General features: G+C 35.9%; 1 protein-coding gene across 5 annotated transcripts in view; it reads left to right on the top strand.

Annotated features, from left to right (window-relative positions):
* The first annotated feature begins 1,042 nt into the window (after positions 1–1,042).
* The window catches only part of OPA1 (OPA1 mitochondrial dynamin like GTPase), a 54,913-nt gene continuing 28,953 nt past the window's right edge, over positions 1,043–27,002 (top strand). Inside the window, exons 1-20 of one of the 5 annotated variants that reach the window (XM_031054927.2) lie at positions 1,043–1,152; positions 4,919–5,237; positions 5,572–5,668; positions 6,799–6,906; positions 7,992–8,045; positions 8,658–8,725; positions 13,593–13,703; positions 18,325–18,378; positions 19,890–19,994; positions 20,940–21,026; positions 21,913–22,026; positions 22,356–22,436; positions 22,843–22,917; positions 23,219–23,290; positions 23,421–23,520; positions 24,028–24,158; positions 24,700–24,772; positions 24,864–24,936; positions 25,699–25,814; positions 26,369–26,433. In XM_031054927.2, coding sequence (XP_030910787.1) covers positions 5,593–5,668; positions 6,799–6,906; positions 7,992–8,045; positions 8,658–8,725; positions 13,593–13,703; positions 18,325–18,378; positions 19,890–19,994; positions 20,940–21,026; positions 21,913–22,026; positions 22,356–22,436; positions 22,843–22,917; positions 23,219–23,290; positions 23,421–23,520; positions 24,028–24,158; positions 24,700–24,772; positions 24,864–24,936; positions 25,699–25,814; positions 26,369–26,433 — 1,563 coding nt within the window. In that variant the 5' untranslated portion in view covers positions 1,043–1,152; positions 4,919–5,237; positions 5,572–5,592. Of the gene's footprint in view, positions 1,232–4,918; positions 5,238–5,571; positions 5,669–6,798; positions 6,907–7,991; positions 8,046–8,657; positions 8,726–13,592; positions 13,704–18,324; positions 18,379–19,889; positions 19,995–20,939; positions 21,027–21,912; positions 22,027–22,355; positions 22,437–22,842; positions 22,918–23,218; positions 23,291–23,420; positions 23,521–24,027; positions 24,159–24,699; positions 24,773–24,863; positions 24,937–25,698; positions 25,815–26,368; positions 26,434–27,002 lie in introns of all 5 variants that reach the window. The other 4 variants (XM_005141142.3, XM_005141144.3, XM_005141143.3 and 1 more) reach the window with 4 other exon arrangements.

Raw genomic sequence — 27,002 nt, 5'->3', positions numbered from 1 at the left:
TCTAACAGAGATAACAAGGTTTTATTGAGGTACAAAGTCAATAAAGCAAAAGCAACAGTGCTAGGTGCATGACCATAGCCAGAGGCACACTGATTAGCATTTGTTACAGGTTTATATACTTTCACTACTGCATTAGTCAGATACATATTCATAATTCACGCGTATAGGCGGGGAATATTATGACTAGCTCCAGGAACTTATTATCATAAGTCTCCTCCCTTTTGGCATTTGTGCACTGCTCTCTGGTGGTCGTGGGCCAGTCTTGAGGATGAAGTAAGCAGTCTTCTTCGTGTGAGTAGAGGTCGTGAAGATGTAGTAAGCAGTCTTCCTTGTGGTGTACTTTTCACCTTTGGCATAGTTGGATGCCCCAGTAATCACAAAACTAGCTGAACATACATATCTGTATTTTTTCTGGTAGCTGGCAAAGGTTTGGAACAGTGTGACCTTCCTGCAAAATTTTATTGCAGGATGGGCAGACAAGGCGTATCCAGAGCTAGCAGATGTTTGGGAGGCACTGTCTCTCAACTAACTGATAAGTAGAAGGATGGTGTGAAATCATTCATCCGTGTTTAGTGGCCCCACTAAATTCCATAGACTTACAACACAAACATTGTTATCTTCGACCAAAGTTAGGCTAGAAGTACTTTAACCTTATTTTTTTCCAGGCACTAGCTTTTCTTGTATCAAGCTCCTCCCCTTTTTCTTTTACTTTTACAAATTCTTTTGCTGTGTGACTCCACTTTGCTCAAGAGTTCTGTCCATTTTCAACTTGTTGTCTAATCTGTGTCTTTAGCGAGCTTTGCGAACTCATACAGTTATATCCACATAGCAACACCTATGATTTGCGAAAGCCAATACATTTATGTGCTTATCAATAAGAGAACACACGACCTGGATGTGAAGAAACCACAACCCTTCGGCTCCTCCGCTCCTTCTGATCAGGCAACCTCCCCGTGGTACAGCCTCAAAACCCTCCCTCGCTCCCGTCGCACCCGGAACCTTTGCGCCGGGAGGACCGATTTCCAGCCGGAGCTGTCGCCAAGGACCCTTATGCCCGGAAGCGGCGGCAGTTCTGTCAGCCTGCAGCCGCGGCGGTTTCACCTGCCCTTGGCCGGGGCAGCCCGGGGCCTCAGGCGTGGCGGCTGAGTCCCGGTAGGCGGCCGCGGAGCTTCCGGCTCCTCCTGACCCCTCCGGCCGTTAGAATGTGGCGGACGCGGGCGGCAGTGGCTTGGTGAGCGAGACGGGACGTAGCAGGGCTCGGAGCGGGCGCGGCGGGCCTCCCTGGTCCTTGGGGCGTGGCGGTCACGCCAGAGCCGTGACCCTCTTCCGACCACGGGGCCTCTGCCCCAGGTGCTTTTTCTGTTGAGACACCCGTCCCGATTAAGCGGGCCCTGGGCACCCGTGAGAAAGGGGCTGCCCGCGGGGAAGCCCGGAGCCGCACAGCGGGTCGGGGTGCGAGGTGGTGGTGGTGGTGGGGTGTGTGTGTTTGTCGTAGGGGTGAGCCGGAGGCGTGCTGCTCCCGGGCGGGGAAATTCCTCATCCTTCAGCTCCAGGGGAACCGGGGAGTGCGATATGGAAGGGAGCTGTGTTTCCTACATTCTTGCCCTAGAGAGTTCGGGTCACCCGCAGATCCAGATGTTGGTCCTCGCCGGCAGCTACTCTTCATTATTCCTGTTTCTCTTCATTCTTCCACACAGTTCTAGACAGGAGCAGTGGAACTGAGTGGCTGGTAATCTCACCATGTTCTGACAGATTTAAAAGCAGCAGTACAAAAATAAGTGTTGTCTAGTACTGAATGAGAAGGAAAATACCGCAGTGCTTTTTGTGGGGTTACATTTGAAAGGCTGCTTTGCAGTCATAATTAATAGCCATAACTTTTTAAAGTGTATATATCCTGTCTTTAAAAAAAAAAAAGTTCCAGCTGAGTGGGGATTTCTTGGGCAATATGTGTAAAATACTAAGTATGACCTACAGGTGGAACATTTGGATATCAGTAGTAAAAGGCTACTTTTTCTTGTTTTACAAGATACCTGTAATCTTAGTGCAATAAAGAGTAGTCAGGTTGCAGGCCTGGAAAATTAGGCAGATTCTGACAGCAGAACTACTCATGTCTGGAAGGCTCAGTTTTGTTATGGTTGTTACAAACAGCTTTCCAGATGCTTTATATTTGGAACTCATTAAATATTTAATAGCATTTGACACCTTCTTCAATGTAGGTGCGCTTTTCAGTGAAGATCTGAATGTGATTTTTTTTGGTCGGTATTCATGAGAAACTTTTAGCAGCAGAAGTTTTGGGTTAATGGTGTAGTGGGTTTTCTTAATTAATTATGTGGTCTTACATGTGCAATAAAAGCAGCTAGGGTTTGAAATATGTGATAGCACTCAAAAGACGTTTGTGGATGTTCTGGGTTCAGCAGTTCAGCAGGGTTCAAATTCTTGCAATAATAATTTGTGATGGAACTCAATTTTTTGAACTTGATGGAAATCAAGTTTTCCTTCAGTTTAAATTTGGAGAATGAATGTTGTAAAACACAGTTTATTTGAAAGGAATAACTATAGAGGAGAAACCTACACCACAGTCCAAATGCTTTTAACCTAAATAAGACTAGCAATAGGAAGTGGCTGCCATAGAATGTGCTACTACTTAGTCTCTGCTGTAAATGGTTAAATATCTATGTAATGGTGGTGACTGCAAAAGAAAAGAAATAATGTCCTGGTCATCAGCTTTCTTCTTACAGGCTTACCATCCCCTGATTTTAAAAACATTTTTTAAAAGTGGGAAACAAAACAGTGTGGAAGCACTGTTACATTTTATTGTTATGTAGCCACTTTGGTATTGGTACTACCTGTGGTTAATTTCTCAGGCTCTTGTTGTTCCATGTCAAAAAAAGAGGACTTTGTTACCACTTTAGGGATTAGTCTGTTCCTGCTTATTATCCTCTTTCTAGATACTGATTTTGCTATTGCAAGAGCACAGCTTTCTAGATTGTTTAATATAGCACCAAGAGGATACCCTTCAAAATTAGAGTGACTTTTATGAACATGGACTTCCATAACAGTCAGAGGAGTTCCCTTTTTTAAGCTTTCAGTTACACTAAGGGAATCTTCTAAACATAGATCATTGGCAGAATTGGTCTTTTAAGAGAGGAAAGTATCTCAATTCACAAAATTCTGTTTTTTAACTTACCTTCCAAAAGCTCAATTTCTGGCTTAAAATTGCTTTTGTAACAGTCTTCTGCTTCTTTGGACATTAAGAACGTGCCTGTCACAGGCAATGTCATCTCTAGAAAATCTCAGAGCAAAGAATTTTGTAGGTTATAGAGCATGTTATTAGAAAATTCTGTAATATTTTTCATTTCATATGATTCTCTTACTCTCTTTAAGATCTATTAATTTTAAATTATTTAGGATTCCTGAATAAATAATGTGCCTTCTCAATGGTGTGAAGCACTTTCTTCTTTTATATTTGTAAGTAAATGCACTTGATAATATTGAAAACCCTGAGAAAAACATTAAGGGACAAACATTGTTTTCAGGAACTGTAACTTCACTGATATTTTGCATCCAGTAGCCTTCCACTAGACCAGGTTGCTCAAAGCCACATCAAACATGTCCTGGAAGACTTCCAGAGTTGGTGCATCCATGTCTCTGGGCAACAGTGAAAGGAACTGAAAGATGTCATTAAATAAATGTTTCAACTCCAAAGGAGAATCTACTTTGTCAAAAAGAGCAAATGTACTTTGCAAAGGAATTTTGTCTGTGTATTGTTTTTTTTTTTAAGCTTGAAAATTCTGTACAAAATTAACGTTCTCTAGAAGCTTGTTTGAATAACAAGATAGGCCAAACTCTCAAGTTTTGTTTTATGTCTCAAGTTGGTCATAGTCTTCTGTGGACTCTTAGCTGCTGTTTTCCTAAACTGTGTTTTATCAAAGACATGTTAATAACCTTAGTGCTGTGTGGAAGTTAAATTCAATTTATAACAGACTTTATAAGTGATATTTCGGGTTTTGTTTCTGTAATCGCTAGAAATTCTATAGTCGTTAATGATGTTCATGATGAGGTGCTGGTGCTGGGTGGCTGGAGCTGTCGGCAGCCTCCTGGGAGAGGCTGAGGAGGGTTTGTGTCAACAGTTAGGAGTGCGTGGAGTACACACCAAGTGTTGTGACTCTCATGGTGCTGCTTGGAAGCAGAAGGGCCTTCAGAAAGACTTCAGAATGGCAATTTGAAAACTTAGTTTTTCTTCCTTGTGTAATTCAGTAATCATAAGATAGCAGGTTGCTGCTTTGAAGTTCTGAGTATGTCATGCTCCCAGACTTTTTTGCACCTCCCCTATGAAGACAGGCTGAGAAAGTTGGGGCTATTCAGCTGGAAGAAGAGAAGGCTGCGTGGAAACCTCATAGCAGCCTTCCAGTACCTGAAGGGGGGCTGTAAGGGTGCTGGGGAGGGACTCTTCATTAGGGGCTGTAGTGACAGGATAAGGGGTAGTGGGTTAAAACTTGAACTGGGGAAGTTTAGATTTGATATAAGGAGGAAGTTTTTTACTCTAAGGGTGGTGAGGCACTGTAATGGGCTGCCCAAGGAAGTTGTGAATCCCTGGCGATGTTCCAAGGGCAAGTTAGACAGAGCCTCGGGTGGCAAGGTTTTGTGTGAGGTGTCCCTGCCCATGGCAGGGGGCTTGGAACTAGACGATCTTAAGATCTTTTCCCACCCTAACTACTCTATGATTCTGTGGTGTAAGCATCAGCTTTTTGTTTTCCTGGTAGCATACCAGTAGTAGCTGGAAGTTGTACATTCATAATGATGCTCTAATGTATCTGTAACCAGCTAAAATGTAATATGAATTGCTTCTAAAGAGGTTATTGTGTTAAGGGTGTTTTGAGGAAATCTGTTACTTAGAATTTTTGTTTCTTTCTTGTAGTGTCATCTGCCGAAGTCTTGCAAATAGCAGCTATGGAATAAAAAGAAAATCACCACTTCAAAACTTGCATGTTGTTTCCCGAAGTATACACCATCCCTACTATCCAAGTTCAAAATTTCAAAGACCTCCATTAAGGATATCCATTAAGCTGTTCTCTTCTCTTAATCGTCTTCCCCTACGAAAAACAAAACTTTTAAATGTAAAACATGGATACCAGTTCCACAGGAACTTTTGGCTAGCTAGACTAGCGTCAAGGCTTCTCAAAGTCCGCTATCTTATATTAGGATCTGCTGTAGGTGGTGGCTACACAGCTAAGAAGGTATTTACCTGTTACACTATTTTATGTGTTTTGTCTTTGTTCTTATTATATGCTTCGAAGCAATAGCTCTTGGTATATACCCAAAAATACAAAATCTCGTTTGGTTAACTATTGACAGTAAAGATGAGTGAATTTGGGGAGTAGTAAAAATATTAAAGGTTGTATAGAGAACTAGTATAGATTTTAAAAGATCCAAGTAGCAGTATTCATAGCTGAAAGATGGTGGGTTAGTATGTTCTATATGTAGGTATTACGTTTCAATAGACTTCTTATATGCTTCTCTATACATTTATTTTTCTGTTTCTTCTATGTTCTCTTTTCTTTCTTGTATTAGACATATGATCAGTGGAAGGACATGATGCCAGATCTCAACGAATATAAGTGGATTGTTCCTGACTTCGTTTGGGAGCTTGATGAACATGTTGACTTTGGTATCAGAAAACTAAAATGTTACTCTATATAAAGACTAGCACATACAAACTTAAGGGTGAAGTTCTTCAGTGCCTCTCTCCAGTAGCTATCTTTATAGCTCTGAGTGAACTTGGTAAAATACACACCAAACTCTAACAAGGTATTTGTGTCAGTGTGTTTGTAGGAAGAAATTAAGTGTTTTTTTAGCACTGATAATCCATAATTCACCCTTTTATTTGAGAATGTTCTTGGTCCTCTCATAGGGCCATATAATCCCATTATTGAAAGAAGAGATGCAGCACAATCAAGGGGACTTGCACAGGTTTTAGTAGTATGCGTAAAGTTTGTTCTTCCTATACCTATGGCACAAGTATTAAATATAAATAGATAAGTAAAAGATATGTGTGAGTAAAAGATCAATTAAAAATGCACAATAGTGAACCTACCTATCTACAAAATTATCTTGAGATGCAGGAGAAAAAAACCCTGTAAATATAGACTTTTTCTGAACCTTCTGGTTGCAGTGGGTTTATTGGTATTTTGGAGTCAAAGATAGAAATCTGAAAAACAAGGACTGACTTACTTATATATGCAGGGTTGTAAGGTGGTGGTCTTCAAAAAAAAAAGCATAAGATTTTACTTCATGTATGACCATTGTATAGATAAATGCAGAGATTGAATAACTGACAAGTATTTTCTTTTTTTTATTGCTAGGGAACACTACATTTTTACAGTACTTTTAAGCTAATAAGTTTTGGGGCTTTTTTAAGGATTACAAAATAGGCTTATTTATGAAATTGAAAAATAAGCTTTTGTTAAAATATATAAGAGGTGAGCTTAATTACAGTTTTGTGTAATTTTAAAACATCCTCTACAAAATGTGTGAGAGAGTAACATGGAATGTGGTGGTGAAATGCAGCAGTAAGTTTTAGGCAGTTTTAAACTACCTGAGGCAACCAACTTATCAGGAAGTTCAAAGTCTAAAAAAAGCAGTTTTTTTGATCTGATAATCTTTCCCAACACTTAGGGGGGGAGGTGCATTACTTAAAAAATAAATTAAAAATCAGCTAGGTTTTATAGCATAAACCATTTTTCTTCACAGTAGTATGGGAAAAAACCTTACTCATTAACTGTTTTACTGTTTTCCTAGAAAAACTTATCAAAGCCCTTCCTGATGCAGATGACCTTGCCAAACTTCTGCCTGACTTTGACAAGATTGGAGAGAGCTTCACTTCCCTGAAAGGATTTTTTTCTCCTGGTGAGAACATTTTTTTCCGCTTAGTTTTAATTTTGGAAACATAAGCTGTTACAAGATGAGGTTACAGATATGTCCTTAGACACTAAAAGCGGATCCTGAAAGTGCATGACTTTTCATTGAATATCTCTTGTGAAAGTGTTGTGGACACAGGTAAGTGTAATGTATTTTTAAAAGAAGAATTCTAGTAGCAAAGAGAACAAAAATGCGAAAATTGAATAGAAAATTAAAATTCTTGTACAACTCTAAACAAACAGATTGAAATCTAGATTGCTTTAGTGAGTCATAAAAATGAGCTGGGCACATCCAGTTGGAAATTGGAGAAGGTAAGAGTGGCACTGATGGTAACATTACCACAGCTGTTACAGAAGAAAAGAGCTAGATTATTAAGAATGATGGTTCTTAAGGTTACAAGCATGTAAAATAAGAGATTTGTAACAGGGGTGTTCTTTTGGATTGAATGATATTTTCCATCAGGCTTAATGGCTGCTAGGTTTTGGAGGACTTCAGTAGGACATTTCTGATTGATGGGGCATTTAGGAATGTCTATACCTGTGTCTAACATACCTTAGAAATGTAATCATCATCTCTATCTTCCTAATGGCCCCAACTCAAAACTTCACCCAGCCATCTTGTAATAAAAAACAAGATTATTCCTTAGTATATATTTTTACAACCTTGATTATTAAGAATTACTGTATTTGTGAAAGATTATATCTGTGAGGTGTTACAGTCACTGCTCTTAGTGTCTTCCCTATCAGTGTGCATTAGAAGTATATTTTCATTTTCTTAAAATACTGTCAATGGTGGAACTAGTTTATTAATTTTACAAACTCAGCAAGCGCCTAAGTAGGGATCAAATTCAACAAGTACGTTACAAACTTCTATGTATTTTGGTTGTTTAAAATCATGGTGTTACTGACTGGTGTTGTGAGATGTCACCTATTATTTGTTACTGTTCTCCCACAGGCATAGTTGCCATTTATGATTGTGTGGTCCTCCAAATAAAACAAAGATCCCTCATCTTTATTTGCATTTTGTTTTGTATTTATAATTTTTATTTCCCCTCTTCTGCTGATTTTTCACAGGTTACAATTTGGTTAGTGAAGTCATAGGAGCTTCTGATCTACTTCTGTTGTTAGGTGTGTAAAAGCCCTTTTTACTGCCCTTAACCTGCCTCTCTAAAGCAAACTTAAAACCCTACTATACTAAGAGGAGTGAATATAAACAGAAATATTTACATCAGTTCAATATTGATTTACAAATACTTTCCAGCTGTTCTAGAAATACTTAGATCCTTCTCTGTGAGAATAAATAAATTAATAGTTATTACTTCTCTGTCACAGTCATTAGCAGGGGCTTTTTATTTCAGGCATTTTCCAGAAGCTTGTTTCGAAAATCTCTGTCACTACAATAAAAAGAATATTACTTTTTTTCTTGTTACAGTAATGCCAAGAGAATTTGTATTATCCTTTCATGTTTATCGGAACTAATTAATTTTGAAATTATTTCAGAACTTAGAGTCTAACTGAAGCTGCCTTGTGATGTAACTAATCTGAGTCACAAACATGATATAATACTTTCACGAGTTTTAAACAGAATTTCTTTTGCAGTTTTTTAAGATGAATTTTTTTTAATAGGAACTTCGAACATTATTGAATTAATAATACGTAGGGGTTGAGACTTCAATATTATCATAGGTGTAGTTTGAGAATTTTTAAGTATTATAATGAGTTTCTGTAATTATGTCCTAGGTTCTCCAGGGGAAACAGCATTCAGAGCTACTGACCAGGGATATGACAATGACAAACAGTTCAAGAAGGTAATTACTCTCTTTCAAAACTAAAAATGTCTTGACTAAGAGTAATTTTTTTTTAAAGTGCTTCAGTAGCTAGTTGTGGATGTTTATTTGAAGCAGCTTAAATAGCATTTATCATTCAAAATTACTTGAGTATGCATTGTTGGTTTTAGTATATAGAGAGTACAATGATTATGAATGTTTTGGTGTAAGTAAAATAAAAAGCAGTCATAAAAATCTGTAGAAATTACATTCTTAAGAAAAATAGTTTGTAGTAAGAATGGTATTTTGTGTATTTTGTGTGCATCTGCAATTTTTCAGGGCATGTTCTCAGTGGCACTTGATATTATAGCTTATTACTGAAGTTGGTGTAGGCTTCTATAGTTATTTTCAAGCATCTCTGCTTGCAGCCTTGTTGACATTTTCACAGTTGTGGTTCTTGAGGATTTCTGCCTTTATAAGGAATTTCGATTTCTTAAAGCAGTTTGTCTTTTTACTTTCTTTAGTTAGGTAGAGCATACATCACATTTTTGTTACTATATTTTGGAAAAATATGCTACTGTATTTTGATAAGAAGATGAAGTTTAATTTTTTTTAATTGATCCTATTTCTGTTAAATTCCTAAATTGTAATGTTGCTCTTTGCTTAATGGCCTTTAGTTTTTCCTGTGTATATTTTTAAAATTTCTATTTACAAACTGAAGAAAATATATACTGAGGAATTTGTAATTATTTTTGCAACCAAAATGTCTCAACTATAACTCAGGCTCTTAGGTAAAAGACATTTTTGTATATGCAGGCATGTATACATTTATTCTACATTAATTCTGCATGGCATTATATAGTGAAACCTCTATAATGCTCACTTGTAACTGCTTTTTTCCTTTTAGAACAGTGATGAGAATTAACTTGACTTTTTTTTCCCCTTTGTCAGTAAACTGTCTATATATATTATTTTATTGTCCCCTGAGTGATTGCTTAGTACAGGTTTCAGAGTTTAAAACATAAAAAAATGCTTTACTGTTGATTTGTGAAGAATTGGCCATCTTAGTTTATTGTCTTTGAAAACTAAATTAAATGAGATTTTTACTGAATACCAGTAATATCACTATTACTTATTATGGGCTGGTTTTGATGCAGTGACAGCTGCATTTGAATGTTGCCAACAAAACTTTGGCTGTGGTATGGAAAATATCAGCACAATAAGGCAGTATGATTTAGAAAATTTTGTCTGATGTATTAATTTTTGCTATTCCAATTATATCCCGTATGTTATGGTTGGAAGTGCTGATTTGCTAATTGATATGATCGATTTTGGTCATAACATTTCACATAAGACACATATGAGTACCTAACAAAGCATAATCACTCAGTTTATTGGCAAGCAAAATTATTATTTTCAAGACAATGGGTTAGATGGCCTTTTTTCATTCAATGCTTTCCACTGCCAACTAATGCTAGTTTAAGAGTTGTGACTGTATGGATATATAAAGTGCTGTAGCAGGGTATTAAATGTGTCTGATGAGCTGGTTTTCTTTGTTCAGTTGTGGAGAAGTTGAGTAACTGGTAAAGGAATCTAGGAATTCCTCTTTGGAGGAACGTTCTATAGAACCGTTATTTGGTGTGGCCCTCAGATGGGACTCTAAAAACTTCCTGTAGAATGAGTGAGAAACCAGTAAGTTGGGAAGATAACTTTGAGAGAGTGAATGTTGTCCCAGACACCAAATCAGGCTGTACTGCTTCTTGCCAGCTAATGTATTTATCTTATAATCTCTTCTTGAATTAAAAAGGCACAATTTTTAGAAAATAATTAAATTTAAATGGCTAATTATAAAAGCTATAGTGTTGTATTTTGTTGTATGGGTTGGACTACTTCAGGCTTGCACATCAAATGGCAATGTTAACTTCTTAGAAAATTATCTTGCAGTATTGTCTGTCTCCAAAACAATTTCCTCAACAATTTTGGCTTCCTATTAAAGCAAACAAATTCCAAAGTTTAGCCCAATTAAAATATATATTTTATGTATGCATATATATATATATATATATATATATAAAATAGTGGTTATTAGCTGTGATGAAGTGCATGTGAAAAATATGACTCGAATATTGATTTGGGAATATATTCTAATTTGGGAATTAGAATATATTGGGAATATATTCCAATTTGGGAATTAGAAGTCAGATAAATAAATAATTAAAAACCAACCACACAGTCCTTTCTCTGCCTTTGGTGCTTTGAGATAAAATTTCATGCTGTGAACCTGAATCTACTGTGGAGGATTTGGCAGTGTGTAGACAACCTCGCTCAGCCAGCAGAGTCACCTTCACTCAGTGTAAGCAGCACAGTAATTCTGCAGTTCTTCACTGCAGCTACTGCTAGAGGATGAAAAAGAAACTTTTGAAGGTTTTTTTTTTGAAGAATTTCTTGACTTGGGTTTTTTATTTGTTTTTTTAAGATTCTCGTTTGATTCATTCTTTTTGCATATTATGCAATAAAGTTTCTTTCTTCTATTCATAGCACTGTTGTATTCCCAACTTAATTCCCAGTTTTGTAGGTACTCTGGATAAAATTGTGACATTTATTCACATTCTTAGAAATTGATCTCTTTACCCTCCTCATCATTTTCACTCCTTTATATCCCTCAAAATTTAATTATTTTTCCTGCAAGAACTTATTGTGGCTTAGCTTTTCTTATGAATAGTCACACTGCAGCTACTGGGGAAAAAGTGGAAACAGTCACCATATGCAAAAAGAAAGGGCTTTGGTTGCTTGTGAAAGTGCAACACAAATGCTTTAGTCATGTTTTAAATTAAAGATACTCATACTCATACTCAACTGAAATACAGCCTATTAACTTTTAATGTAAGAGAATGATTTGGGTTTTTTGTGGGATTTATGGGTCGGTTTGTTTTTGGTTTTTGTTCTGTTTCTGTGGGGGTTTAAGCATATGCAGTAACAATATCAGCACTTGTTTTGCCTTTATTGTGCAATGACTTTCAGGATTTATGCCATTGTGTTTTGTCAGCTGGTGTTACATTCTTCACATTGTTTCTTTGGTATCAAAAATTATAATATGAAGTTTGTGAATAACTGGGGGTTTGGAATCACATTAATTTATTTGTCTAGGTAAAATTCTTTAAAGTAAATGCAGTTTTACACTGGAGTGATTACTTTTCTGGGAGAGGAAACAGTGGTAGTGTCCAGTGAGAGACAGCAGAGAAAAACCCAAACATTTTTGTTTGTGTCTTGGTTCATACCAGCCTGGTTGTTGTGTGTATAGTTCTGTGTTATTTAAGGTTCTTTATATTTCTTCAATTTTTTTTTAAATTTTTTGGTTTTTTAATTCTAATCTGTAAAGTAAGAAATAGAAAACAGAGTGAATAAGATTATTGACTGATATACGCAAAGAAGAAAGTTACTGAGAAGCCTCTTAAATTACTGTATTTCTTACTTTAGTATTTAGTAATTGCACATTAGATAGTCAGATTTGGTGACTTCAAACATTTGTTACAGTTCCTGTTTAAATGCTAAGAGGCCTTCATGGAAGGCTTTGTTCAGTGTGTTTTCTTCTATTTTCTTGACCCATAACATAGTTTTTAAAGGGACTCAGGTCATATTGAAAGTTTCCTTGTGTGCAAAATGGAAATAATACTGAATGTAACAGTGAGCTCTCCTTGCTGCTGTATAGGAATTAAATCTTTTGGCCGAGTTCTTGGCACGTCTCTAATGCGTTTGCCTAGACTGGCAGTATAGAAATTTATTAAATCTTAAAGTGGTTCAGTGAAATACAAATGTGAAGATTTTTCTATTTTTGAAAAATTACATGAAATCACTTTTTGACAGGTGTTTATATTTATTCATTTGATTGTCACTCTTCTTTTATCTATTCTCTGTGTTGCTTATCCTTATGTGTACATGCCTGTGTATTCCATGCAACAGATGCATAACTTGATGGCAGGTGTCTTGAATTCTTACACCAAAGTTCTATTTCAGGGTTTATTTTGATTCGTGAAGCGCATTTTTGAAACCTTGCATTTCCCCAAGTGTTTTCTTAGAAGATGATTGATTTTTTTTTAAATAGCTTTATTTAAATAATAATTTAAATAATTTATCTACATTCTCTGATATAAATTGTACATAAAGTTCTGGTAGCTGCTGGCATAGTATCTCTAAACTAATTTTGAAAGACAGCTTACCATTACAAGAGTATTTGGTGTGGATGGAGAAGAGGACAAAACTAAGCTTGATAGAAAGGCTGAAGTACATGTGTAAGCATTATGTTTCAGGGACATTGAAATGATAAGGAAATACTACAACGGCATGAATTTAAACTGCAGTGTTACAAAAGTAGAGGGGGAGCTTTTTCTTTATGCTCTAGAAACTACTTTGCTTTTCTATAAACTGCCTATGTTGCTGGGAATAAGAATAAAATACAAATTTTTATGTTGCTGACAAAGTTGAGCCTATTAGCTGTTGTGCACAGCTTTGTGTGGAATATCCAAACCACATTGTTTATATACATATATTAAGTTGTGAAAAATTGCTGAGAATTTTTGGTATGAATAATTGAAATAAAATTCTGAAACCTCAGAGAATAGCTTAAAACCAGGATAGTTAAATTTAAGATTTAGCTGCTTAGTTAAAGTTGAATATAATTATAAAATATAGCTAAATGTTTATTGTTCTGTTCTACCTGGATTTCCAAAATGCATGGTTTCACTGACTATATCCACACCCAGCTGGCTAGCAAGCTAACAAAATTTCACTTTTATTTGAACTGACCCGTTCATACCTGATTTTCATTTGTCTTTGTCATGTCCTTTGGTTTCACTTTGTTCTCCTTACACCCCAAATTTTTCCTCTCCTTTTTATTGTAAACTCATGGCAGGGCCTGCTTGGTGAACTCATACTGTTACAACAACAAATCCAGCAGCACGAAGAGGAAGCGCGCAGAGCCGGTGGCCAATATAACATGGGCTCTTCCCAGCAGAAGCGAAAGGTGATGGCTTAAGGGAAAATATGTACTGTATTCACAATAATCAGATACTTCAGACTCCTGCATTTGAGCTAGAAAAATCTAATTAATTAAATCATGGGCTCAAATAATTATTACCGCCAACTTCACTACAGACGTATAGGCTTGGTTCAGTTTAACCAAGTTGTATTTAAAGCAAGTTGTTAAAAGTAGAACAGGTACTTTGTGTCACTTTGAACTTGTGTGTTCTCTTCCTCTATAAAAACTGTTAAAGTACATGCATTAAAAATGCATTTAAGGAAAGTATGTGAATAAATGTCAAATGTCTTCTTTATTGTTGCTTACTTAACAGTAGCTGTTTATAAGAGTATAGTTATTTACAGACAATATATTTCTGGGAATGTTTTTTCCTGCTTTGTACTGTTACCAGCTTGAAAATTACGGCCGCTCCTTAGAAACACTTTTGCATGGACAGTTAAATACTACTGTTATTAACAGTCTTCACTATATATTTATCAAAGGTATTCCTCTGTCTGATTTCCCTCTTAAAGGACAGTTTATACTGATATGCTGTAGTTGTTAAACATACAGGGATGCTGGAGAGGGACTATTCATTAGGGACTGTAGTGATAGGACAAGGGGTAACGGGTTGAAACTTAAACAGCAGAGGTTTAGACTGGATATAAGGAAGAAATTCTTTACTGTTAGGGTGGTGAGGTACTGGAATGGGTTGCCCAGGGAGGTAGTGAATGCTCCATCCCTGGTGGTGTTCAAGACCAGGTTGGATGAAGCCTTGGGTGATATGGTTTAGTGTGAGGTGTCCCTGCGGTTGGAACTGGATGACCTTGAGGTCCTTTCCGGCCCTAACTATTCTATGATTCTATGATCTGCATGTAATTTTACTTAGTTTAAGCTCTGATCAGTTTATTCGTTATTATACAACTCAAATGAATTGGAAGAACTTCCAAAATTGGGATATTTTTTTAATCTTTTTGATTACGCATAGTTTTCAACAGCTTTGGAATTGAACACTGCATACAAAGCTTTATCTTCTGTGGATCTCAAGATAACTCCCACAGAAGGAGGAGCACAGATGTGAATTAAACTTTTAGACACAGTTGCATAGCTGCAATTGTCATGTTTTGTAGTCTGTCAGCAAAAAAAGGAAATCACAGTTCTCTGAAACTACAGTAGCATTCATAAATTCAAATATTTTACTTTCTTGATCTGTTACTTTTTTATGGCTTAGAGTTACAAACCCTGGCCACTCTAATCTGTTAATCTTCCTTTTAATTAGAACAAACAAACAAGAAAAAAAGTAAAAGGCAATTTTTCCGCTTATTTAATTTGTAAAATTTATTAATTAATATTCTATCTGGATTTAAAAGAGCAGTGATGTATTCTGTCCTCAGTTATGGATCTAGGCATTGTATTACAAAGATTGTAAGCAGTTCATTGAGAGATCGGAAGTATGGAATAGTAGCTTGAAGTTTATAATAAAATATGTGAAGACGTAAAAAATACTGGAAATGCAGTAGAATATTCGATACATAAAAATGTATCAGCCTAATAAATACAATCTGGAAAAAATGAGCTTGATATTACATTTGGTTCTGAGTGAAATTCTACCTTGTGAGTGCTTTCATGCAACTAATTCTGCAATTCCTAAGCTGTGACATAACTGTAAGTGCTATCTTTGTAAATGTCCTCCAGGGCAGGTACTCTGTGTTTTCTGGGTGTTGGAAGTCTAACTGTCCTTGTATACAGAAAGTTTTAATTTAGCATTCAAATGTGCTGTTTGGCATACATGCCTGATGACAAGTAATATGTCTTGTTTGTCACATTAATAATTTTGCTTGAAACAAATTGAAAGAGATTTCAGTTTTGTTTGAAAACTATTTTGTTTAATATCTTGATATGAGAGTGTAACTTCAAGATTCCAGTCATTGATCCAAATTGCCTATGGAGGAAGAAATTGTTAGTGTCATTGAAATAAGTAATCGCATGCCCTTTTGACAGGACATAAATTAACCTTGTTATTTTTTAACTGAGTTGGCTTGCTTGCTTGTCTGCTGGAGAACACGATAATTTCATTTCTGTTCTTGGAAGTTCTGTTGCCCAATTTACTTGAATTTTTTCCATTTTTAATTTACTTAATATTAAATCTGCTTCAGTTGTAAATTAAATAATGGTAAGAACAGCCTCACAGTCAGGAGAGGTTCTTAAGAATAAAAATGTAACTGTTTGCTTTTGATTTTTTTTGGGTTGTTTTTTTTTCCCCAACCTTTTGATAAATATTTAGCACTATAATTGATTAGCCTTGTATAGCTGCTCTGTGCATTGCTGCTTACTATATGCATTTTGTCTGGGCCTAGATACTTTAATTTGTATTACTGGAAATCATTGTGGTTTTTTGTAGATGATCAATTTAGAATTTTTATAGTCTGCTTAGAAAATATACAAAACCAATAACTGGGGTATTAGAGGCACTTAGCTTTCAGGGGCACATAATCATTTTATACAATGTGTGATAAAGGTTGTTGGAAAGCAGCCATTGCAAAATGTGCATAAGGAGCTTCGGTAATCTTAGTAAAGAGGTACCTACATCTCTGTGCAGGAACCCTTGATTAATAAAGGGCCCTAGAGTTTTCTTTTCTTGTAAGTCTTTATGGTGACAATGGGGAAAGAAGGAGGAATCTTGATGTACAAACCAAACTGAACTGAATTAAACAATTATTGGTGTGCCTATATAGAGACATTTTGATATTTTATTTTTTTTTATTTTTTGTGAATAGAAATTATAGATTAGTCGTGTGATTTAGCACTTCAGGCTGTTACGATAGTTTAGCTTTTATTGGCAACGTAAAAATTTTTAGCAGTAGTATGAATTGCACGTTCAAATTACTGCATGTCCTAGCATGCAAAGCACACCTGAACCAAATGCTGGAGCATATACTTAATTCTAGAGCTATTTGTTGTTTTTGACAGAACTTACCTAGTTGTCCTTGTTAGAATTAATCATCTAATGCTAAATAATTCTAGATAATACTTCAGATCTTGCAACATGTAGCTCTGCAATATTTTTGCTAACTGTATTTAACAAAGGTATACTGTACATAGAAGAGGTAACATGTCTATAATCTGTACTTCTAAGATGCATCAAGGCCTCAGTCGTGCTTTGAGGAACAGCTCGCTTAAGAGCAGAGAGCAAGAAAATGCTGACTGCTTTGAAATTTTGTATCCTGTTTTTTCCTTTATTTTCTTGCTTCTGACTCTCCACCCCATCCTTTTTGCCCTTCTGTTTTTATTTTACCCTTATGTGTCTGGGGTGTTTAAGGTGTGTGTATATGTAAATGCTTCTTTACATATACCACATTTTTGCTGCATGCATGAAGTTGTCCGTGTGCTAAACTAACCCTGTTTCTGATGCATTTTTGCTATCACTGAACTAATTAACAGAAATGGACAGGAAGTCAGTTTACAGCACTTCCCTTTGTTGTTTGTGAATAAGAAAATAATTTATATATATGGGAGTGTCAGCTTGGTTTGATTCTTTGTGTATTCATGAATATACAATCCTACGTATTACCGATGTAATAACTAAATATAAATCACTGTGAATAACTGTGGATTTTTTTTTCTTGTTTAATGCGTAACAATTGGTGTGAAATTACAGTATCTAAACTGATTTGTGTCTAAATGACAGCTGTCCTCTGCATGGTAGATAATATGCTTTCTGATGTGAAGCTAACTTGAGCTGTAAATGTCAATGAGCTTTATTTAAATACTGAAGCTTTTACCTATATTGTTCTTTCAGATTATTAGTTTTCTAAATTTAATATTTAATTAGTCAACCATCAGAATTTATGCTGCTTGTAAATACTTACATCATACGACATTGTATTGTACCATTTATGCTTTTGCCTCTGAGTTATTAAAAGAAGCTTTGAACAACTTACTACATCATGATGAACCTATTTTGTGAATATTTGACTAAGAATGGCTCTTACCTTACTACACTTACGCAATGAACCTCAAAATGTTTGTATTATAATATCCTAATTTTTCCAGTTTTTAGTATAATTTAAATATTTTAAAATAACCCTTCAAGACTGTCCTAACTACAGTTTATGAAGTTGTGCATGCATGTTTAATATTATAATTCAGAAAAACAAATACAAAATAAGAATCTGTTGAAGATTCAGAAATAATGAATACTTACCTGGAAGTATTCTGTAGCAAGCAGGTGTTTTAGTGATTATATCCTATTCAGATTTTGCTGACTCAGGAAATGAATGTATAAGATCCTCCGAGTTTGAAAATAAAAGTTAAATTTAGGGTAGTGGTCAGAAAACTGTGAGCACCATGTAGAGTTTATTTTTCCCTAAGTTTGCTTTTCTTGTTTTAAGTCTTGAAGGGTTAATTTTTGCATTTGCGTGTATTGATTTCAGGCTTCTTGTTCTTAATATGAACTTCCTGTTGCAGATGGAACTTCCCATCAGAGTTAAATCTCAAATGCTAATTGAAGAATTTTTTCTGCTTTTAAAGTCAATTTTCTTATGTGGAATTAAGCCTCTAGTTTGTGATTTGGTTTCTTGCAGTGGATAAGCAATGAGTTAGTAGACATGATTATTTTTCTTTGTAGGTTTCTGACAAAGAGAAGATTGATCAACTTCAAGAAGAACTTTTACGTACTCAGGTAATTTTTCTGAGTTACTGATGTCTTAAGAAGAGATTTGTGTGCAGCAGACTGAGATTTACTAGAGAAAAGCACACCTGAAGAGATCTGGTAAAAATGCAGTGCTTTTTTCAAACTTTGAGCTTATCAGTATGGAGTTGACTGCTAGTACAAACCAAAGGTCAGTCCAGTCTGTTCTTTCTCTGACAATGACTGTCAGAATGCAAGGAGGGAGTGTAAGAATAGGGCAAATGTGTAATCTTACTTTCTCTAAATACCTTCTTCGCCTTCAGTGCTATGTATTCCTGAAATGTAAAGTTAGCCCAAGGGTGTTACGTAAATAGAGTGGTGAGATTCCAGTTTGTAAGTTGCTACGCGTGCTGATTTTACTTGCAACATTCTACTACTCTCGTTTTCATAATTTCAGTGCTACTGAATATAACTGTGATAGCTTATATGTCTCAATGGCACATTTTTTGCAGAAAGGGAATTAGTTTACTTTTTAAGTTTAATCTTAGAAAATGTCATTTCTAGTAAAGAAGCTTTTAAGTGCATTTACTGACTCATCAGAGGTCCAGGTGAAAAAACAGACATCATATAGGATATGTGGGGTAAGACATTCAGTGGCATTCAGGGATAGCAAAGTATTGGTTTTGTTTTCTTCCATGAAAATCTAATGAATATCTGTATTATGAAGCAGCGAGTAGTTCTTTCAATTACAGCTGGATTGGACTATTTAGCATGAAAATTTATGTGGGTAGTTTGAAAGCTCTTTCTCTGCCCTCTGTCTGGGATTTAAGAGAACATTTAATCCCTTTAAGAAGCTAAAGAGGATGGTGCTGTTCAAAGTGATGTCCTTTCAAGTAAATCAAAACCTAGACAATTTGAACAGCAATTGGTAGGAATTTTTAATATTGTCATTACATTTTTATATATTATTTTTAAGGCATTTATTTTTTAATGTAACATTTTTATATACTATTTTTAAGGCATTTTTTTTGTAACAGCATGAAACTTGATGTGTTTTATAAAGTACACTCATGCCAAATACATTGTTACGTTATAGAAAACAGTTTTCAGAGTAGGTATCGGAACTACATTAATGTCTCATCTTCATATATATATATATATATATATATATATATATATATATTAAAGAAAGTATCTAAACTAAGCTTGCATATTCAAAGCCCTGCAATCTTTTTGGTTGAACATCCAGTTCCCACTGACACTCATTTCTGTCTGAGTGCAGATCTGTAGCTCCTTTGAAAATGGTACTTGTTTAAGATGGTTAAAGATTGACTTATGTATCCTTAGATCTGAACATTGTGGTCTTATTAAAACGTTTTAAGCAAAGGTGTTGTGTTGCTGGAAAAAAGCCCAACATTCTTCTCTTAATGATCTTGTTTTTTTAATAAACTGTAGTGGTAACAAAGTTTTCTATATCTTTGAAAGACTTGCCTGAAGAACTTGCTCATGTGAATGTACTGTTTCTGTAATTACAAGAGTATATTTGTACCATTGTTTTCTAGCTCAAATATCAAAGAATGCTTGAGCGATTAGAGAAGGAGAACAAAGAACTAAGAAAATTGGTACTGCAAAGAGATGACAAGGGAATTCATCAGAGGAAGTTAAAGGTACTTATGAGTCACAGATCACCACTGAAATATAATTATGCCACATTTTTCATGATGCTGTTCTAAATTGTAGCTAATTCATAGATTAACTTTTAACATTTTTTCTATCTTTGCTAACTTTTTGACATGTTAAGGTTTTTATGCTTTTTTTTGTCTATTGGAAATGGCTTCAGTTGAAGAGCACAATGAGGTTACCACGTCTAACTAAATAAGTTACCTGAGTGGAAATGTGGATTGAATTTTTGATGTAGCTTCATTGTATATTGTAATAGATAAACTTCCAACTCTTCTCACACACAGTGTTTTGTCATAGGTCTTGATGTGTTCAGTAGGAATATAGTTAAGAGGGTTAGGAAACATCTTTTAACAGCCCTTTATAAATCCAGGGAGGTTGAACTAAGTATTCTTTTGCTTTTGTCTGCCAGCATCTTGAGCATTTTAAAAATTGATGCTTTCTGCCTCAATCTGCATCACTGACCAACATGGATTTTCCTCTTTCCTCTGGGAACTGAAAGCTAAGGTGCTCTTGTTTGTACAGAATGAGGTCGATAGTTTTATACCCTTATTAACACTTACTATTCAAGCTGAAAATGCAGGTGTAGATGTTTAATGTAAGAAATTCAATTTAGCTTCTTAACTTGGAAACTGAAGTCTTAGTGGTTTTGTTCTCTTACACTGTACATAAGACCTCACATTTTGCTTATGCAGCAAGGTGCATCTGCAGTATTTTCATCCAGAGAAGGGAAAGGGATGGCTTTGCTTGGTACTGTACTTCATCCAATAGAGATCTCTGCTGCAGTATAGACAGTTTAGGTTTCAAGACATCAAGAGAAAATAAATACATTTTAGCGAATGAGTTTATAGAACATACACATGAAGTGGACTGAAAAAGTCTTTGTTCTGTTAATTGGTTGTGTTTTCTCTCCATACATTTTTTTTTCCTAGAAATCCTTGATTGATATGTATTCTGAGGTACTCGACATCCTGTCTGATTATGATGCCAGTTACAACACTCAAGATCACCTACCTCGTGTAAGTAGATAAAAAAATTCAGTGTTTTTTTAGTGAAAAACCAGTCTTATAATTGAGCCTAACAATTATATTCCAGAATAATCCAGAGCTAGTTCTAGGCTATTTTCTTGTAACTCCGGAGATTTTGCATAAGATAGACTCTCAATTTTAAATGTAGCAAGAGAATTTTGAGAATAACCAATGTAATTATTTTATTGTGTTTTGGCTTATAGATAGAAACCTATCTAGTTACGGATATTGCTGCTGTGCTTAGCTTTTATTTTTAAATGGTTTCGGACCTGGCACCCCAGCCTTTTCAGCATTGTAAAATGACTGTTGTTTCCCACACGTGGAGCAGAGGAAGCAAGGTGCCTTGCTAACCTTCCCACAGTAGTGCTGCTGTTGGAGGGATGAGTGTGAGAAGGGATTTGGCTAGCCACATTGCTGGTATAAGGGAGAGCCAGGAATTCTTCCTGCTTGCACAACCACCTGTAACACTGGTGGCTTCTGTAGAAGGCCAGTAAGATGGTTACATCACAGCAACTACATCAGAATTCAGCCTTCTCCATGTAAAAGTGCATGAGTAGTCTTCAGTGTTTCACCTGCTGAAAAGATTTTGTATAAGAAGAGATGCCTGCCAAGAAAACAGCAAGCCCTTCCTCTCTTCATCAGGTGGCCTGGCAGGTTAGGTCTGTAGGGCAGTAGACTTCTGTCTTAAGAGCAAATCAATTTTTTTGCATGACTAAAAGTTAGTATTTCTTAAGGATTTCATGTTTAAACCAGTATATTTATTGTCAAACACAATACAGCCTGTGTTGCTACAGATTAACATCTTTTTAGTCAGCTTTTGTCTAAGCTTCTGAATTGTCCTGCTGAAAGCCAATGGCTGTTTAAACTTTCACTTAAGGTGGTGGTGGTTGGAGATCAAAGTGCAGGAAAAACCAGTGTGTTAGAAATGATCGCCCAAGCTCGCATATTCCCTCGAGGGTCTGGGGAGATGATGACACGTTCCCCTGTTAAGGTAAGAAATAAGATCTCTGAATCAGTATTTGCTGATATTGTTCTCCCTCTGATTAAGCCATTAACGGAAATATATGTAAACATTAATTTATAAAATGGCTTCTAAGCAAGTGAGTTGATGCAGTCAAAGCCAAAACTGCTTCAGACCTGTATATACTATCAGACCCATATATACTATCAGTGTAGTAGTTTCCGCTGTAAGTAGTAGCGTGCTGAATAAACATGATATATAGTAGTCTGACTCCAGTGGGGAGTGTGCATATGCTTTCTATATCTCATATTCTGTGTTCGATTTGCCATACTTTCTCATATAAGGCTTTTACTGTTTAGGTAACCCTTAGTGAAGGTCCCCACCATGTGGCTTTATTCAAAGATAGCTCTCGAGAATTTGATCTGACCAAGGAAGAGGATGTAAGTATAAAGAAGTGACTGGAAGTTAATGTGATTTTTATTAATTCTCTGAAAAAAAATTATGTCTTTGTGAGATGTTAGCCCATGTTTAATTAGAGTGAAATATGTTTAGTGGGGCAAGGCATTATATTAATTATTAAATTATCTCTTACTGTGGTTTTTGGCTGGCACTAAAGTGGTTAAAATACAGAAGGAGCTCTTGTGCCAAGACATTTTTGGATTATGTGATAGTCTGCAGGTAATCTCTCATTTAGCAACCTGTTTACCCGACTTAAAACGTGCATTTGAGATAGTTATTTATAAAGAGAGATCTTAATTCAAAGTAAGTTTGTTAAATTATCTTTATTTTTCTTCTGTCATGATTATAAAGACTTCTGTATTTGATATTTTTCTTTTCTCAAAACAGCTTGCAGCTTTGAGAAATGAAATAGAAATCAGAATGAGAAACAGTGTGAAGGAAGGATGCACTGTTAGCACTGAGGTAAGACTTGCAAATATTTAGCAGCAAATACCTGTACATGTGCATCTTTTGTAAGTATTCTTCAAATAAACCACTGGTGAATCCAGTTTGTGTATACGTAATATTTTGCAGTAGACAAAGTGTATTTTGACTGTTAAAATCAATTTTGTATCACAGTTCTGTGCATGTAAAATTGCAGAATGTTACTGGTTTAAAGCATATGTGTATAAATGTGCACTTAGAGAGTTTTATATATTTGTATAAGTAATTAGATACAAAGGAGGTGAGTGTATGAACCCTTAATTTCAATTTTACTTCACAGACCATCTCCTTAAGTGTGAAAGGTCCTGGTTTGCAGAGAATGGTATTGGTTGATTTACCTGGAGTCATTAGTGTAAGTATGGAATAGATTTAAAAAAAAAATCTTGAAGACAAGGTGAGAACATTAACTGTTGTTCTTCTTTGTTTACATACTTCTGTTTTCTTTTTTCCTTCAAACATGTATCTCCATATACATATTAAAGACTGTGACATCAGGTATGGCTCCAGATACTAAGGAAACTATCTTTAGCATCAGCAAGGCCTACATGCAGAATCCTAATGCCATCATCCTTTGTATTCAAGGTAATAGGAGTCTAGATGCTTATGGACTGACATGGTTTTTTTTATTTTTTAATTGTAATTCTTAGTTTACTCTGGGGACTGTCCTGATTTGTTTTGGGTTTTTTTTCCCCATTTTTGATAATTTGTATAGTGAACAAAACAGAGTGTTTATAAATTAAGGCACCTTTGATATCCATTGCAAAAAGCAACTTTATGACGAGAGTTTTTTATCATTTGAAAAAACAGTGGTGATAATAAAATTCACTATTTCTTCAAAAGTGTTTTGGAGGCAGCAGACAATAATAAAGTTTTTGAGTGAGCTGGTACTTGTTCAAAACTTGTACAGCTACAAATATTTTTTCTTAATAATACTGGGAACAGAGCAGATTTTCACTTTGTGTGTCCAAAAATTGAATGTAAGTGTAATTTCACTGTTTGTAAGTTGCAGCATGAGACTTACTATGTATTTAGTACTGCATGTTAGATTGTATAGTCTCTAAAATACAGCACTGGTTTTGTTTGGTTTAGATGGATCAGTGGATGCAGAACGCAGTATTGTCACAGACTTAGTCAGCCAAATGGATCCTCAAGGAAAAAGGACAATTTTTGTGTTGACTAAAGTTGATCTTGCTGAGAAAAATGTGGCTAGTCCTAGCAGGGTGAGTTGAAGCTTTTTTTCTTATATTGTGATGGCTTAAGTCACACGTGGAAAAATACTTGAGATACTGTCAGAAATATTGGACCTCACCCGCCTGTTCTGGATGGTGTTGAGTGCTTGTTTTTGTGTTCAGCACTGTTTGTTTATTTATTGTGGTGGTTGTTTTAGTCTCAGGCTTTGCTTTTAGTGATCAGTTACATTACTTCAATCACAGCTTGGCTATAACTTGCTATAATAATGGTTCCGTTCATGCAGGTGACGGGAGCAAGTTCCATTTTCTGAGAATGCTTTATGGTATTCTGGGATAGGCTTTTTCACTTTATTTTGTGTTTTGCGGTGTTAATGCTTTATTTGGTTTATGCCCCTGATTTATTTTATTTTATTTATTTTATATACCTGTAGGAATCAAAGTCCCATGACAGACTGATTCTTATTGCACTGTATGCATAGATAAAACTAGATCTGGCTTTGAAACTATGATGAAGGAAAGAATGTCTTTGTGCATAGTTAACCACAATTTTTTTAATCCTTTATTTTCATAGATCCAGCAAATAATTGAAGGCAAACTCTTCCCAATGAAAGCTTTGGGTTATTTTGCAGTTGTTACTGGAAAAGGTAAAGAGAGCTCTGGCTCTCCTTATTTTCTCCTTTATAGTAGAGAAAACTGTCCAAATGGAACTGTTGCAGCACTCTTCTCTTTCTCCAGGAAACAGCAGTGAAAGCATTGAATCTATTAAAGAGTATGAAGAGGAATTTTTTCAAAATTCAAAGCTGTTGAAGTATGTTGCTATTTATTCCTTTTACTAAAATAAGCCTCTGTTGGTAAATACTAGCATCAGTTTTTCTTGCTGAAATTAAAGGACTGCACTGTGGACACTATTTGTGATTTAGTCTGCTTAAGTGAAGTATCTTGCTGCGGTGAACAGGTGAGCCTGGTTTCCTAATGCTTTCTGTAAGTCAATGGAGAGACACAGACATTTTCAGGCAGCAATTGATTCTGCTGGAGTTTTGCACCTCTCTTCAGAGGTTTCTGCATCTTTCTGTTGGATTTAGAACTAAGTTCCCAGCAAGGTCTAGGCACTTGAATACAGCTGGGAAGAGTGAATCCTGCCCAGAAATTAGTTGTAGTCCCTCTAAATATCAGTCATCTTGGTCTGACAACAGTGTTGTATTCAAAGGTTTAGCATGTGTGTTCTGCCATTTGATCAAAGGTTTGATTTCACAGGCTTGTATTTCTCAGGAAAGTAAGCTGCATGGTCTTTGGGACTGCGGTACCTGCACTACACCCTTTAGAATAAAAATTTGTGGTGGGTGTTCTGGGATTCTGGGGGTTTGGGTTTGCTTATGTGTTGTTCCCTCCCTTTCCTCCCCCATTTACTCACTGAATAATTTGGAGAAAGAGACTGGATTTTGGGTTAAGTGCACATTGACATACTATTGACTGCTGTATAAAGCAAAGCTTTATTCTTGTTAGGAGAAAATGTGGGACAGAAAGCATAGTAATGAATGGAAGAATTTCCTCTAGCTGTCTTCCTTTACAGGACATGTATGCTGAAGGCACACCAGGTAACAACAAAGAACTTAAGTCTCGCTGTGTCAGACTGCTTTTGGAAAATGGTGAGAGAGTCTGTGGAGCAGCAAGCAGATGCTTTTAAAGGTAAACATCTTTTCAAAACCTGAGTGAAATAACAGCTTGCTGTTAAACAGGGTTTCCGTATATATGTTATACTATTCTGCCATCATGCTTGGGCAGTTGTATTTTATATGTTAATCTTTACAAAACCACAGAAAAAAAATAATTCATGGAATGGAGGACCCACTTGCTCTAAAAGCTAAAGGAGTAAATAAGTGTGAAGAAAAAAATTCAGTGTTTTTTATGTGGGCAAAAGATAATTCTTTCACTAGATTCAGAAATGGCTTCCCATATAAAGACAACATCTGATAAGCCAGGGCAGGACTGCCTTGTGCAGGGGTGTAAGTTGCACGGTTCTATTTCCACTACATTTATTCAGTGCATGAATCCTGCAATTTCTAGACAGAATATCTGAACATAGACAGCAAAAAAATTTGCTCATTTGCAGAGGCACTTAATGTTCTTGGAGGGTTTGTCATAAGCAAGATTTTTGGCAGTTTTAGGAGCTGAACTTCTAAGATAGTCAGGAAGTGCATATAGACAAAAAAAATATTAAAGTGTTGTTTCTGATTTTGCAGCCACACGTTTCAATCTGGAGACTGAATGGAAGAACAATTATCCCCGGTTGAGAGAGCTCGACAGGGTAAATTACTGCTTTATGTGCTACAAAGTGTTGAAAATTATGGATTAAAATTTGTCATTTAATCTCATTTGTAAATGTTTCTTAAAGTAAATATAAAGTACTGACATTTTAAAATGTGAGGATAATGTAGGGTAAAGAAATACTGAGCTCTCTGTTTTATGAAATAGTGTGTAAACTGGAGCATAGGAGGTTCCATATGAACATCAGGAAGAAGTCTTTACTGTGAGAGTGACAGAGCACTGGAACAGGTTGTCCAGAGGGGTTGTGGAGTCTCCTACATTGGAGATATTCAAGGCCCCCCTAACAAGTTCCTGTGTGATGTACTCTAGGTTACCCTGCTCTTGCAGGGGGGTTGGACTAGATGATCTTTCGAGGTCCCTTCCAAACCTTGGGATTCTGTGTGCTTCAAAATTGTGATACTTCAATGCTTAGAAGTCCTTCATGCTTCTGTGTGCTGTTCACTGACCTAAGTTGCCCACAGGATTAAGTCAGTGTTTCTTTGTGATCATGACAGAACTGGCAAAGAGAAGTTAGATTTCCTGATCTTTCAGTCAGACAGAATATCAAAA

The sequence above is a fragment of the Melopsittacus undulatus genome, chromosome 6, assembly GCF_012275295.1.
Source record: "Melopsittacus undulatus isolate bMelUnd1 chromosome 6, bMelUnd1.mat.Z, whole genome shotgun sequence".
In the NCBI taxonomy this organism is placed as follows: Eukaryota; Metazoa; Chordata; class Aves; order Psittaciformes; family Psittaculidae; genus Melopsittacus; species Melopsittacus undulatus.
The sequence above is the reverse complement of the archived record's forward strand: the minus strand, read 5'-3'. Positions and strand labels throughout refer to the sequence as shown.